This window comes from Sycon ciliatum, chromosome 1 (genome assembly GCF_964019385.1).
Source record: "Sycon ciliatum chromosome 1, ocSycCili1.1, whole genome shotgun sequence".
Lineage (NCBI taxonomy): Eukaryota > Metazoa > Porifera > Calcarea > Leucosolenida > Sycettidae > Sycon > Sycon ciliatum.
In genome coordinates, this window is record NC_088643.1 from 21,516,399 (window position 1) to 21,531,949 (window position 15,551).

The following is a 15,551-nucleotide window of genomic DNA, read 5'->3' on the forward strand; positions in this document are numbered from 1 at the left end:
AAGTAACTTCTACACACACAAAAGGCCCAAAGGGAGAGATGCACAAAGAACGATCATTTTTCTTAGAAGGGCCCATCATCCGGCATGGGCAATCAATGGCATGTGAGATACGCCGAAGCAAACTGATAATATTATTATGACATAGAACATTGAATGTTTCTGCTAAATAAGGCGATATCCGGGGCAAGGCAGGCAGTAACGTTTTGCTAGCGGCTAGTGCAATGGGCGATGTCGATATGGCAGTCATCTGAACTTTCTGCTCTTCGTCTTCGAGCTTCCGCGACTTTCGTCGTTTTATTTCGAGCTTCTCTGTCGTCCATGATCCAGTCGAGTCGGAAAGCTAGGATCACGTGCATTGCAAGTGAACCACCAGTCTACCACCCAAATTTGGTCTTCTTCGTATTGCGTCACTATTTTGCAAATTTTCAAACTCTAAATCCGAACAAAGACGTAACAGTTTTCGAAAAGAGTGCGGACAAAGACAAGCGAAGATCAGTGTTTTGTTTGGGTGACGTGCACTAAGAGATCTCCATTGCAGTTCGTGGCTAACATACTTTTTCTAGCTCTCCAAAACTCTTATTCATATTCTTCATCAGGTGAAGGACGTCTTTCGTTTACTACAATCACACTAGTCGTGAGTGGAACGGGATAATTTTCACCAGTCTGAAGTAAATTTTAGGCCGCACCAGTCACCATCACAATGGCAACATCATCAAAGAAAAAGACAATGACGAAGCAGGAGCTGAAAGGCCATGTTGACAAAGCAGAGATGGATCTCAGCCTGTGTGAGCTCTCCACCATTCCTGTCCGTGATATGGTGAGCTCCGCTGATACGTTTGTAATTATTGTCTTAAATAATTTTAAATAATTTTGCTGTGGCATACTTGCAATACAGTACACATAGACACTGGTCATAATCTGGGAAATGGATCTATAATATTATTATCATTTCGGCCAGTGTAGCTGCTGTACTGAGTCTTGGGGGTGAACATGGGGAAGCTGACGTACAGGGGTGTGATTGCTTCAATGATTCCGATGCAAAAGAAGTTTAAAGAACCCTAAAAAACACAAAGAGGTTGTGCTGTACGCGATGAGAGTCTAAGGCAAAGATTTGACAACTGGTACAGGTGAAATCCTGATAATTCGAACCTCAAAATGCCAGGAAAAAACTTCTAATTATCCGGACATTCTAATTATCCAAACATGAACCCACAACACAATATGTATGTCAAAATGCTCTCACGGTCACGCAGAGTTGCGCTATGGACCTTAGACACAAATTTTACGGACACTGAACTGACCGGCACAGCCTGCTCGTGCAAACTGAACTGACCAGTACAGTGTACAGTGAACTTCGAATTACACTTTGCTAACTTCGAATTATCAGTACAAATCCCACACATTTTCTATGTACGTGGAATCTGTGGGACTTCTAATTAACCGGACATGTAGAGTTCGAGGTTCGAATTATCAGAATGTTTTATGTGGGAATCGTATTGATAGAAATCGGTCCTGGAAAAACTTCTAATTAAGCGGTATGTTCGAATTAAGCCATATTCGAATTATCAGGATTCCACCTGTACTGGTTTTGTGGGGCTTCGTGTATCACAAACAAGATGTCCTGCTCTACGTTTGAAAATTCTCGCAAATAAATCATGTAGAAAGTGTACTGCGTATTTCTCATTCCGAATACGGCAGTTTTCTGAGGGTCTATTGCCAAACGTGGGTGCTACCGGAGCAATAGTTACAGGGGCGTCGCACACGGTACGGTCACTACGGTATTGACCGTACCACTTTTTGCCTAGATACCCCGTGAATCAACAAAATACACTGATCTTGGATCTAAAATTCCAAAATTTTCGGCTCAGCCACCACTCCTCCGCGAGTAAATTGTACTTCAGATGGCTGACCGTACCACACTAAAATACCTTCCGACGCGCCTGAGTTATCATTCAGTAAGCCGACTCGCCCAATCTACAAGATAAATGACACCAGCATCCAAGGGGATGATTTTTTGTCCAGTTAGACTGTGAACTGCACCCAGAGCAATATTCCCACAGTTATCTTCACAGGAGAACATATTCGAAGTCTGAAGAAAATGTTGAGAGCCCTCTCTCTTTTTTTTCTCTCTCTCTCTCTCTCTTCTCTCTTCTCTTTTCTCTTTCTCTCTCTCTTCCTCTCTCTCTCTCTCTCTCTCTCTCTCTCTCTCTCTCTCTCTCTCTCTCTCTCTCTTTCTCTCTCTTTCTCTCTCTTTCTCTGCTTGGATGACGACTACCGCATGTCTTAGTGGTTAGAGCACCGCTGGCCTATAGAAAAGGTCCCTGGTTGGAGTCCTGGTGGTGACAGTCACATTTTTCTTCAGGCTTCTTCCCTTTTCGACACCCTCAACTGATGGATAATATATTTCTATAATTATATTGGTGAAGCCCCGAGACCGTTGAGAGTGTCGTAAAGGTGTGTAGGATCTATGGGTGGCTACCGTGGAGTCTTGGCATCTTGTGAAAGGTTCAACCGTATTTGCCGGAGTATCACGCGCACCTGAGCATAATGCGCACCCCTTCTTTTGTGTAACGTTTTGGCGATTCAAGGCGTATCCGGAGTATAATGCGCAGCCTAGATTTGAGAGCTTTATTGACAGTACTATATCGACCATTTTCCATTTATATATAATGCACATGCTACCAATGGGGTTCTTACCCATCATGCGTTAGCAGTGTAGCAGGCTGTAGACGATAGAAATGCACTCAGTCATAATTATGGTTTCCTCCTCCGCAATTGTTTGATACATTGCACTAATTTTCAAAGTGCATGCACATGCACTTTCCTATTCGGAGCATAGTGCGCGCACCTGCGATTTGGGGCCTGAAATAGTACATCTAAAGTGCGCACTATACTCCAGCAAATACGGTATTCCTTCTTGGTGATAGTAGCACCTAGGATAGGTATGGTCTTTGTGCTCGCACCTGCAGTTTGTACTCTCTGTGTCTGTATACATGTTGTGTTGTCCTGTAGCTCACTTACACAAGGGTGACCGTGTTGGATCTGGCATGCAACAAGCTGGAGGAATTGCCTGTGAGTGAATGGGGACCTGACCTGTCTTGGCGTAGTGCGTGAATTGTGTGTGTGTGTGTGCGTGCGTGTGCGCGTGTGTGTGTGTGTGCGTGTGTGTGTGTATGTGTGTGTGGTGCAATCCCAGCACAAGTTGCTATGGCTTCTGCTGTAGCATCGCCTCGGGCGATGGGCGTAAAAAGCGTACAAATGTGCACCTGCTAACAGCAATTGTCTTTCCGGACACAGCTATAGTGCTCTCTCTCTCTCTCTCTCTCTCTCTCTCTCTCTCTCTCTCTCTCTCTCTCTCTCTCTCTCTCTCTCTCTCTCTCTCTCTCTCTGTCTGTCTTTCTCTGTCTCTCGCTGTCTCTCTTTCTCTCTCTCTCTCTCTCTCTCTCTCTCTCTCTCTCTGTCTCTCTCTCTCTCTGTCTCTCTCTGTGTCTCTCTCTCTCTCTCTCTCTCTCTCTCTCTCTCTCTCTCTCTCTCTCTCTCTCTCTCTCTCTCTCTGTCTCTCTCTCTCTCTCTGTCTCTCTGTCTCGCTCTCTCTCTCTCTGTCTCTGCAATCCATATGATTTTCCCTCTATAGTTCAACTCCGTCAAGCTTACCGGTATGAATACCTATGATTAACTGCGTTTGCCGTCGCTTTTATTTTCTGCAGCACTACAATCTGTTTTACACCTGCAACAATTGGACTGTGCTGATGTTTCGGTACAATTATTACTTGTTTGTTGCATGTGCTCTGTGGGTCTGAGTCTGTCATTATCCTTTCTGACTCCTATTGTCTGCGTACCTGCAGGAAGAACTGTGTGAGATGCGGCAACTGCAGAGGCTTGACCTCAGCAAAAATGTACTCATCTTCCTGCCCCAGGCCATTGGCCGTCTAGAGAAGCTGCGACAGCTGGATCTGTTCAGCAACCGCCTCTCCTCGCTGCCCCTGAGCTTTAGTCAGTTGGCGCAGCTGAAGTGGCTAGACCTCAAGAACAACATGTTAGATTCGCAGATCGCCGGTGTGGCGGGTACCTGTGTGGATGAGCGCGAGTGCGAGGAATGTGCTACCAATGTGAGTACACGTACGTGTATATTCATTAGTGAGTTTCTGCTGCACGGAACTACGTACTAAACACCGTTTAAGCTGCAGTGATGTTTGACACGGATTTTTCGTACGTTTCGCCGGTTCTGCTGTGCGTAGCATGCTCGTAGCATGCTTAAACTTCCCGCCACATGTACTCTGTGCGCTCAGTATTCACACGGAAAACGGTATGAAAAATCTGTGTGAAACTTGATCCCGTATGGCGACGAGGTTTCCATACCTACTTTGGTACATTTTACTGTGTGACAGAAACTCGCTATTGCCGTGGACATAATGTTAGTGTAATCTGTTTCCCTCGGTTTTATACGTTTCCCCTTTCCGCCTGATTTCTGGAGAAGGCCGGATTGCCGTGACTGGAATATGCACCTGCTATGTTTGGAGTAGCTTGTTGTCATTGCACAGAATCATTTTCTGTACTCTGTGTGTTTGCCTTCTGCAACAAGGTTGTGAGATTCATCAAGACGAAGGCGGCAGAAGCAGAGCGGGCGCGTCAGGAGAACATCATGCGAGAAAAGCGTACGTGCACAGAGATGAGAGAGACAGACACAGAGACAGACAGACAGACAGACAGACAGACAGACAGACAGATAGACAGACAGAGAGAAAGAGAGGGGGACAGAGATAGACAGACAGAGAGCCTGGACAGCTGTGAACGCAGTGAATGCGTTACATATTGGGCTGTTGTCAGCTAGTCGGGTACTAGTTTCTGTGAATCGTTTGGGTAGATGTGCCAGCCTTCTTGTCCCAATCAGGTTGTATTCGTATTGCACTACAAGTTGTGTGCCCGAATACAGCAAGTCTGTGTAGTGTGATGTTTCTGATCCCATATTTTGCCAGTGTGGGCACATGATCAAGTACCTGCGCTACCCAGAAGACAGTGTCTGATATTATGCTTCACGAGAATATCCCTACCATGTGGATTTTATTTTAGAAGCTTGTAGTGCTATTGGGTACACATGCATCGTATGGGCAGGACTGTGTTTTATGCCATACCAACTTTGTGTGTGCGTTTGTGTATGCATGCGCCGCGATGTGTCACTGTGTGGCTTTTGTAGGAGCATTGGAGCTACAGCGAGAGCTCACTGAGAAGGAGAATGCTGAGCGCCGGCGACAGAAGCAGGAGTTGAAGCAGAGGCGACGGGAAGAGAGGGAAGCGGAGCTTCGACAGAGGAAAGTCGATACTGGCGAGCAAGAAAAGTCCAACGACCCGTATCTGGAACGGTCGCAGAGCGGTACGTAGCAGTGAATGCAGGCCTTTTTGCTCGCCAAATGTAGTGATTGTTTAGGGATCGTCCCTGGCGGTCCGGTGCAGAAACTGCACCTTTGCACTGACAGACAATATTGCAATTTTGTGCAGGTACGAAGGTAAGCCTGTGTGGTGAAATCTGGCTTGACATGCACAACGTGTCACTTTTGTCGTTTGTGTGTGCGTATGTGTGTGTGTGTACGTGTGTGTGTACGTGTGTGTGTACGTGTGTGTGTACGTGTGTGTGTGTGTGTGTGTGTGTGTGTGTGTGTGTGTGTGTGTGTGTGTGCATCTCTGTTGGTCAACTACAGCAAGCAAGGAAAGGCATGCTGAACAGCAAGGATCATGCAGCTGTAAGTCACCTGGCGCATATGCAGAAACATTGATGTGCGTGTGCGTGTGTGTGTGTGTGTGTGTCCACGTGTGAAAGAGAGATGTTATTTTTTCAATCTAGAATTTAACTTTTCTAAGTAAAACTTTTAAGAATGTTTTGTTGTGATTGAGCATCTGAGCACGCGGCTGTTTGCTGCAGAGAGCCTATGCTCGTACAGTAACTGTATTGCTGCTGCCCCTGGTGTATGTGTGCCCTGCAGGTCTACTGTGGATACTCATGTTGTTTGTGGTGCTACTCGCGGCGCTTGGCGGGGCATACGCGTTTTACTGCATGCCCGACGATCGAGTGTGCCGCGAACAGCTCACAAAGTACTCGCAACAGGGGACAGAATTCATGGACAGGTTTGTTGAACAGTTGAAGCTATCCATTGAAAGCTTGAAGCGGAAGTTAACGTAACAACATAGGTACTAGGCTGCAGGACAAGTCGGCACAACTTAGTGCTTCTTGATTGAATTTTTACTCCACTCTACTTTTTTTGTCAATAGGTTTTTGTTCTCGTCCCGCGTTCCATGGCATTGCGCCTCCCGTTACTCTTCATGCTGGTACTCCTTGCTTGTATGCTGATCTACGCTTCTGGTAAGCCCTGGCATAGTTACTGACTCACTCAGTGCCCTTCCGCTGCCTGATAACATGGCAGCTGGTGTACGATCAGCTGTCAGGTGGCAGCACAGTGCACCCGGGCACAAAAGCAGGCATTGAAGGCATCCGTGTTATGATTTGATTTATTTTGATTTATTTAGAAATTTTCTCCTGCTGTGCAGATATGGCGTATATCCGCCGCCCCTTCAGTGGCAGTTCTCTGGAGCTCAGTGTGCGAATAGGTGGAATGTGTGCTTCGCATTCGTGTATCACGTGTGTATGTGTGTGTGTGCGTGTTGGCCTGCTCAAAGGCTTCAACGGGCACCGAAGCCATGAGCCACAGGAGGGCGAATTGTTTGATGTACCTTTCGTACAGTGCTGCTCAATGAAATCCAATGACGGGAGTCGAGTGTGCGCCGGTCACTGTGCGGCTCCTAGACCTGCAGACACTGGGGTGTGCCCTGGTGCCTCTCTTTCTCTCTCTCTCTCTCTCTCTCTCTCTCTCTCTCTCTCTCTCTCTCTCTCTCTCTCTCTCTCTCTCTCTCTCTCTCTCTCTCTCTCTCCCCCCCCCCCCCGCCCCTCATTCTGAGACCAGTTTAGCCCCTTCTTTGGAGGATTTGGTTCAAAGAGCGAATAGTGAATACAGTGCGTCACATTGCACTTGTGGCAGTTCATCTTATGACTGCTGCCGTGACCAACTAATTCAACTATGCCCGCTTTCTCAAGACCGCCGTGAGCCTGAGTCCAGAGTGGTCGGTCATCTTGACTGCCTGGTCCGGAGACTTTCCTCATGTCATCCACATGATTCGACCGGCTGGTGATAGGGCTCTTTCAGTTGTTACAGTAAACCTCCCCAGATCTGGACGTCCCTAATCCGGGCACTTCCGTCTACTGGGTACCTTTCTGACCCAGCATCTAGAGTCACAAAATGGCTTTTCAACGAAAACAGCCCCAAAACAGTCGCATTGATTTATAGCATAAAAATATTTTCTTGCATGCAGTAAGTGTGTAAGTTCTGAGTAACGGGCAGTGCTCGGTCCCAACCTGCCCGGATATCCGGATCTGGGGAGGTTTACTGTGCTCTGTTTCATGGCACTGTACAGTGTACATGTAGGCATTGCCGCAATCACCAGACAATGATGAATATATCCATTGGTGGCTGGCTACCAGGGACGACTCCCTGGTGTACATGTATGTTAGGATACTTGGAGGGAGTTGTGGTTGCCCGTGACAGTGCTCAAAAGTGCAGCGCCTACAATGTAGCAGGGAGTAGTACAATACCGGTATTGTACTACTCCCTGGACTTACTGTAATACACACAATTGAGGTTCACGGTTTTAACGGTTTTAACCGATCATCAGACACAGACAGCAACTCTTCCTGTCTGATGATCGGTTAAAACCGTGAAACTCAGAGTTACAGCAGAAAGCTGAAACGCTTTAATACCGGTAGAGGCCGCTAGAAAGTGAACCCAGGGGGTCGGATTTCATTTGCCAGCGCTGTACCTCGGATACTAAGTACTGTACCGGTACACTTTCCTGTTGCCCATGCACGGGGCCGGGGGTAGATATCTCTACTGTACGTCTTACCAGAGTTGTACATGTACTTGCATAATGATGTAGATCTACTGTATGTTATTATCATGGCTGTCACATTGTAGTAGCGGAGAAGGCGTCGCAAGGACCAGTATTTTGCGACTCTCTGGTAGCAACATGCATACTTCAGTGAAGTCCCAAGACCTTAGCAAGTTCGACTGCAAAGTGCAATGCCATTGTCAACCTCGCGAATAACAACCTCGGGTATAGCAACAAGAATGACCACACTACAATGTACTTCACACGTACGAGTAGCAGCCATTTTGACTTCGTACATGTACTTTCTTCCACGTCCCAACTTTCCTAAGCTTGTGTTTGTCAAATCTCAACACAATTGTATACAATCTGTACTAACAGCATGAAACAAGCTTTACTTTTACTCCTTCCTCGCAACACGCGCTCGTAAAGTCGTTTCTCATGCCCGCGGTCGACGGTCGAGGGTTGCATGACATAGCGATGCTGTCGGGATTTTTAAAAGGTGTTATGCCTTATTCTGAGAGAAGAAAGTAATATGCACTGGACTAGTAATACAATATAGTTGGTCCTGGCTTTGGACCATGTAATTGTTGGACCATTCTACTACAATACCGGTAAACCGTGGTATGAGATTGATAAGAGCGGATACAATTGCTACCTGTCAAAAGGCGTTAGGCCTGTGGGGATTGCCCTATCAAAAATTTAATAATAATAATAATAATAACATACCACGATAGAGTATACGGATATAATTACGAGTACAAAGTCATTGTACCGGTAGTCTACATGTAACTCGTGTTGCTACCACGTTGCAAGACACCCGCCCCCTCCGCGGGCCCCAGGGCTTACAAAGGATTACCGGACCGCTTGGTAAGTGATTTGAAGGGCTTGGACATGCACCCCGTATACGGTATAGTATCAAGAGTACATAACCCCCCGGGGTTATGTACTCTTGATAGTATGCATGGTGGTTAGCCCCATCCTCCGAAGAGGACGCTGGCGTATGGCATGTTCGCGAACCGCGTTGGCGTGTGTACTAGCGCCGAGACGGACTTTGGTAGCTAGCTTGGAGCATGATTGATGTAGCGGCAACGTCGGACTGTGAATGTGCAAAGGATAGGGAGGTGCACAAACCGGGGGCGTGTGACATCTTCAGCGAGACAGATACTGCACGTGCGAGTTTCCAGCACTTTAAAACTGCCGTGGAGCGGATTCTTGTGCCAGGCAGACTAGACTGCTGACTCAGTCAGAGATACATGACATGGTATGTCACATTGTGACGCCACCATACAGGTAAGAACTAAAAAGAAGCCGAAGCTCCGAAATACTCTAGCCACTTTTCGTGGCCGACCCTGACTCGCCTGAGCGCGATCAGGAGGCCGAGGATCTAGAAAGCTGAGGCTGCACAAGTGCACATCAGCTATTCGCAAATTGGTACTACAAGTACAATGTAGTACAGTAGTTGCATGTTGCAGTGTTGGACGTACCCGGGCCTGATAGTGATAACCCGGGTCAGTAGGTTGGTTGGTTGGTTTTTATTTCACTTCGCACATTCAAACGGGATGACGACCCAATAAAATGACGGCGAAGGCTTAGCCTAGAAGTGGCTATGGAAGAACATAGTAAAAGCTATGGCAGCACATAGTAAGAGAATAGGATACTAATAACTGCGGGTAAACGGGGGGAGAGAGAGAATACGATGTATCTGTGATACTACGTCCGGGTTACTGAACTGCACGGGGAGGGAGAGCAGAGCGATCAGCAGCAACTCGAACTACTCCCTACAGGCGTATCAAGAGTACATAACCCCCCAGAGTGTGCAACGCCTGATCCAGCTCTGTGTAGGGTCTTGGTCGAGCGGAATCGGATCTTCTGATGTCATGCGTACACTTCACACCAGCGCAAGGCCGGTCTCGAGGCAGGGCACCATTGTTTTTGATCCAAGAGTACCCGCGACTCCCCGGGTTCCCCTCAGATGTGTACGGTATTATGACGCAAAGACCCGATTCCGCTCGACCAAGACCCTACACAGAGCTGGATCAGGCGTTGCACACTCTGGGGGGTTATGTACTCTTGGGCGTATGGTACACATGCATGCTTAAAGTTAAACTCAGGTAGTGCGGACCTCACCAGGGAGAGCGTTCCACAGCAGAGCACCAGCAACAGAAAATCTCCGCTGACCGCGGCGGCTACGGTTTGCCTGGCTTAGTAGGCCATTTGACTGCTGATGGCGGGTAGGGGTGCCTTGTGCCGGGGTCAGAAGCTGGGCGAGCACAGGGCTGGTTCGGGCGTGGATGCACCGCCAGATGGGTCAGTAGGTCTGCGAGTAATAGGTCAGTATAGTAGGTCTACGACTCAGTACGAGTATCCAAGCAGCTCAGCTAATCAGCAGACTCAGACTCAGCACTACCTGGCAGTGGCTACAGACTCAGTACTCAGTATCCATGCCATGGTATCAATCATAATTATTATCACTATCAGCAGGAGTACATACCCCGGGGGGGGGGGGGGGGAGTATGTACTCTTCCTATCAGGGAGTAGTAAAAATAATGGTATCATAGTTCACGACTGACTCCCTGCTAGCTCAGTTCTGCTAGTATAGTGTAGGCTGCACGATCAAAAGCATTCCTCAGATGATGTCCCGATGCTGCATGCTGGTCGACATGGTCCTTCTTATTCCCCGGTCGTGCATGCTCACAAGGTCCATGCGGATCCAGGCGCTAGGCAACATGCAGAAGGGGGCTTCATTGGCTTGTTCATTGTTGTAGCATGATCCTCACATTCCTGCACTACTCTTGGGCTAAGGCCTGCGGAGAATCCATAAATACAAAATTAATCACACGGCACCGTGTCCCCTCGCCCTTCACAGCCAAGGAGGAGTCCAGGTAAAAAGGGTAACGATTATAACATGGAAAGGATCGGTCGGTAAAGTCTCCCCCCCCCCCCCCCCCCCCCCGCGTCGTCTCCATATCGGCGGACATGCGGACGCGACGGGCGGCAGTTGACGATGAAGAGATCCCCCCCCCCCGGCCCGGCTTGCAGCATAGCCGGGTACCCAGATCCCAGTCTCCTGGGCACCCCGGGACTCGGCCGGGTCGCGGTAAAATCGGGGAAGCGAGAAAAATCCCTTGTTGTATCCATGGTGTTACGATGACGCATAGAAAGCTTCTGTACGGGTACGCTCACGCACCCTGCATGCTGACAGTGCCGTGCATGCAGAATCTAGAAACAGAACGAGCGAAATCACAATCACTCTATGATGCTCTCACTTGCACTCAGCTGCTTTGTCGTGTTGGTTTTGAGTGCATGTAATGACTTATGAGTTGTGTCTGCTTATCCCAACAAAGGCAACACTGTGTCGCTCAGGAATGAAAGTCTGGTCTACAATGGAGAGGAATATTTGAATATTGCTGTCGTTAACTCGTCTGAATGACCTCTGTGCGCCATGGCTTCTTTTTCGTTTGATCAAACATGCATGGGCTCAGAGATTGTATTGTCTCGTCGTCGACGAACTGCGAAAAGACGACATTCTCGCAGCGAGTTTTGCAATGCGATTGTTCTCAGCGCCGAGTCTCTTCTTGATGGGGAGCTGTTCGAGGTGCGTTTGGAAGAGATGTCTCCTGGCTGGGGCAGCTCTGTAGTCATTGGAGTGACCGGCGTAGTCGAAGAGGATGGTTTCAATGGCGAACTGCCTCCATCTGCCTGTGAATTACGCAGGAAAACCGTGCTCGTTTCTGGTAGCAGTGTGCTGGTGGATGGTGTGGTGGTCAAGGAGAACTTCTGCCCGAGCCTGGACAGCCTGGAGATGGGTGCTCACGTTGGTGTAGCAGTGGTGGACGAGAACTTACACCTGTACATCGATGGAGAGGACCAGGGTGTAGCCTACATGGACCTACTGGCCTGGAGACCTGTTCGTGGCGTTGTGGATCTGCATGGCTGCTGCGTACAGGCGTCTCTGTGTGATACGCACGCAGCAAGTAAGATACGATATAGCTCAAATTTATAAATGCAACTTACAGTATTACTCTATTATATTTGGGCTGATAATGTGACCAAAAGCACATAACCTGGCCTCCAGAGTGTGCAACCCCACTACAATAACATGGCGTGCCGAAGAACATTCAGGCTAAACGTCACCAAAATTTACGAATGTGCCAGGCTGAAAGCAAAGATGTAAGACTGACACAAAGTGAGTTTTTCATGCATCACTGCATGCACAGTGTACCTGCGCTCGGCAAAGACTCAACATTGGATGTGAACACATGAACTCTCCTAAATTTGAAAAGAAGTCTCGTAGTGCAGCGTGCGGGAGCGTTCCGCACAACCCAAGCATGGGAAAAGCCCAAAGGAGTCGGATTATGACCGTAATCTCGCGAATATAAGACCATGACCGTATAATCCAAAAGTCGCTGTTTTCGGTTTGTTCGATTATAAGACCATGGTCTTCTGGCCCGCCGGAACCGGTCCGGTTGGTCAGGTTATTACCGGACCAACTTATTGGCCACCAGCACGTGTTTGCGACTGTAATGGTCATGTGTACCCACTATATCATACACAAAGTATAGAAGGCCATGATACTACCGGACCAATAGCAAAGTGGTTCCGGCGGTCCTGGTCTTATATGCGAGAGACAAACATCGCATCGACATGTACATGTGAAAGTACGGATATTAGTACAGTCAAATCTGCCGTTAGCGACCTCTGCTGTAGGCGACCATCTACCGTTAGCGACCGATTTTCCGTGCACCGACGGTTTCACATACAAACTGATCTGTCCAGAGCGACCATATGCTGTGCGCGACCAGCGACCGCGATTTCATGCACGGTGGCTGCATTCAAATCTGCTGTAAGCGACCGCGACCCAGGTTCAGTCAGGTGCGAAACTGTACAATGTCATGTACTTGCCAGGGCGCTGTCACCTGCAAAGTGTGAAAATGCGCTGTCTTGCAAGTGCGATCGACTGGCGCCTGGCCTGTACTGGGGCTGTGCTGTAGCTCTCAAGTCCAGGCAGTGTCGATCTACTGCCGTGTCGCATACGCGTACTATGGGTATGGTCGTCGTTGAATATCCAATAAAATGATATTAAAAATCACATTATTCTCGTCGATTTGAGTACATGGAAGCATATACCTGGTATGCCGGATTTACCATACATCTGCCGTAGGAGACCATCTGCGGTAAGCGACCGCTTTTTCTTGCACCAAGGGGCGGTCGCTTACGACAGATTTGACTGTAGTGAATGCAAGTACAATGGAACCATGATGATCCTCGTGTGGTTTTGTGATTTTCATTCACTTAGAAGACCGTAGTCTTAGACCGTAGTCTTATAACCGGAGGTGGTCTTATATTCGAATTATAAGACCATGGTCTTATATGCGCAAGAGATTACGGCATCCATTTGAATCAGTGTATTATGTACTAAGTAACGGCCTGGCCTGATGTTCTTCACTGCTCCCGTGTCCGTTCAGGTGTGCTGGCCTACAACTACCCACTGCGATTGTGCCGCTATCCGGGCACCGATATTCAGATTGGTGCTGACCGGCGATCGGCCTCGTTTGAGCCGGCGGAAGCAGTGGGCAGCTTTGCGTTCAGCTTTGCTAACCGAGCGCTGCGCGAGAATGAGCTCTTCGAAGTGGAGGTGAACTTCCCGGTGCTCCGCGACATAGGCAGTCAAGTAACGTTAGACATTGTTAGTCATTTGCCGTCCGATTCGCATCCTCTGCCGGCGGAGGATGCCATGCTGTTTGGTCCGTCGACGGAGAACCGAATATCTGACGTAAGTTCGGCGATACTGCTGTTGTTTTCGCCAGTTGATAACTTATACTTGTGTAAATATTCAATGGCTTTGTTTGAATGAATGGTAAGTAAATTGTTACCGGTCAGCATTCTGTGGGTCCTCAATTTGGCTCCACACCACGCGCCACTGGGTTGGTGCAATCTAAATTGCTTCGTGAAAACTGTTCTGCAATTGTGAACCTACACACACACATGCAAGTGTTTTTCTTGGTGTTGCCGTGTCCTCTGTGCTGTGTGGCTGTAGACGGAGGAACGCCTCGGCGTGATCGTGATGGACGGTGAGGTGTGCCTGCTGCGTAACGGTCTGGTGCGGCGCTGGGAAGCCAGCCGGGCATTCACGCGCTATTTTCCTGTGGTGCTGATTCACAACGGCGCAGCCCGCGTCACCTTGACGGCGCGTGCCGGGGAGCCATTGCCGACGAGCATGCGTGCAACGCGCGGATTTCAACCCGTGCAGGCTCGCTCCGGAGCAGCGGCGGCTGCAGTAGCTGTACCAGTGTATCCCGCCGTCCCCGTGCCAACACCGTTTCGCCCCTCAGCTGGTAAGGATAGTCAACATTTCCCTCAGAGAGTGTCTAGTTACGGATTATGTAACTCTGGTATTGGCCAATTGCGCATCACTCTGCCCACATTATGTAACGCTTACGCCACACACTGTCCCATGGCCTCATTTGAGGGCATCAGATTTCTTTAGTAAAGTTTGGGGCATGAATCAATGGTCCGTCCGGAAACCAACTGCAGTACAAAGTAAGGGTGTGTTCTCTCCACTCTCCATGGATGTAGCTATGTTACATAAGGATTATGTGCCCACCGGAGAACACGCATATCGACAGCGTACCGCACAGCGCAACTAGCCCGCAGCAAAGAGAGTTGATCCTTGCCACGCTCTTCAGCTCTGGATTTCTATGCTGCTTGAAGTATGACATGCATGTACTGATGCGATCCTTGAGTCGCTTTTGCTAGAATCCCGACTGCCCCACTTTCACGCAGTTGGACCGTAACCTGACATCTAAATGTGAAATTTGCATAGTCTTGTTTTGCCCTCGTGCAACTCCCTTTCTTCTGAAGTCGACATGGACATTCCAAGTGTCAATTTATTACCACACAGTTCTGCTCGTGTTATGAAAAAAGTATCAAAAGGACCTAGTTGACGTGGCTGACATCATTGTCCGAAATTTCTCTGTGATGTGCTTCCAGGTAGCGTACCTCCGATACGTTTTCATGCTCGCACCGGTCGCTATGCGTATCTGTCCCCCGACAGGTGCAGTGCTCACCGTATATCGTAAGTTTGTAGCCGTGTGCTTTCTATGTATGTGTGTTATGTGTGTGTGTGTATGTGTGTGTGTGTGTGTGTGTGTGTGTGTGTGTGTGTGTGTGTGCGTCCACATGTGTGTGTGTGCGTGTATGTGCATGTTTAGGGGGGGGGGGGGGTGCATTTGCGTTTGTATCTCTGACGATGTTTCTCGGTTCTTTTGGCCAAAGGCTGGTAACTTCATTGATGAAACCTTCATGATCGAAACAGCTATTGGAAGGAGCTTAGCATCAATGAAAATCTTGCTTTGCTGATGGCGTGCTGTGGTAACATAATATTTCTTCGGACGGGGGAGGAGAAGGCTCTGTAGAAGTACATACAGTCAACTTTGCGTATAACGACACTCGGCGGGGCATCAGAAAAGTGTCCTTATTCGCGAAGTGTCCTTATACCCGAAGTCTCATTATATGTATTACAGTTAGATGTTACTTTGCTCTGGGCATGGAAATTCTGTCGTTATTCGCGAATTGTCGTTATATCCGCAGTCGTTATTAGTGAAGTTGACTGTACACCC

General features: G+C 48.4%; 2 protein-coding genes across 2 annotated transcripts; both read left to right on the forward strand.

Annotated features, from left to right (window-relative positions):
* The first annotated feature begins 462 nt into the window (after window positions 1-462).
* Window positions 463-6,567, forward strand: LOC135817912 (leucine-rich repeat-containing protein 59-like). Its single transcript, XM_065331214.1, has 7 exons — window positions 463-817; window positions 3,013-3,072; window positions 3,846-4,109; window positions 4,583-4,655; window positions 5,195-5,371; window positions 5,697-5,738; window positions 5,979-6,567. The coding sequence occupies exons 1-7, from the start codon at window positions 701-703 to the stop codon at window positions 6,173-6,175; spliced, it is 930 nt and encodes a 309-aa protein (XP_065187286.1). The 5' UTR covers window positions 463-700; the 3' UTR covers window positions 6,176-6,567.
* Window positions 6,568-11,158: 4,591 nt separating this feature from the next.
* LOC135817938 (neuralized-like protein 4) lies at window positions 11,159-15,027 on the forward strand. Its single transcript, XM_065331247.1, has 4 exons — window positions 11,159-11,906; window positions 13,398-13,705; window positions 13,970-14,267; window positions 14,923-15,027. Exons 1-4 carry the CDS (start codon window positions 11,375-11,377, stop codon window positions 15,009-15,011), a joined length of 1,227 nt encoding a protein of 408 aa, XP_065187319.1. The 5' UTR covers window positions 11,159-11,374; the 3' UTR covers window positions 15,012-15,027.
* The last annotated feature ends 524 nt before the right edge of the window (window positions 15,028-15,551 follow it).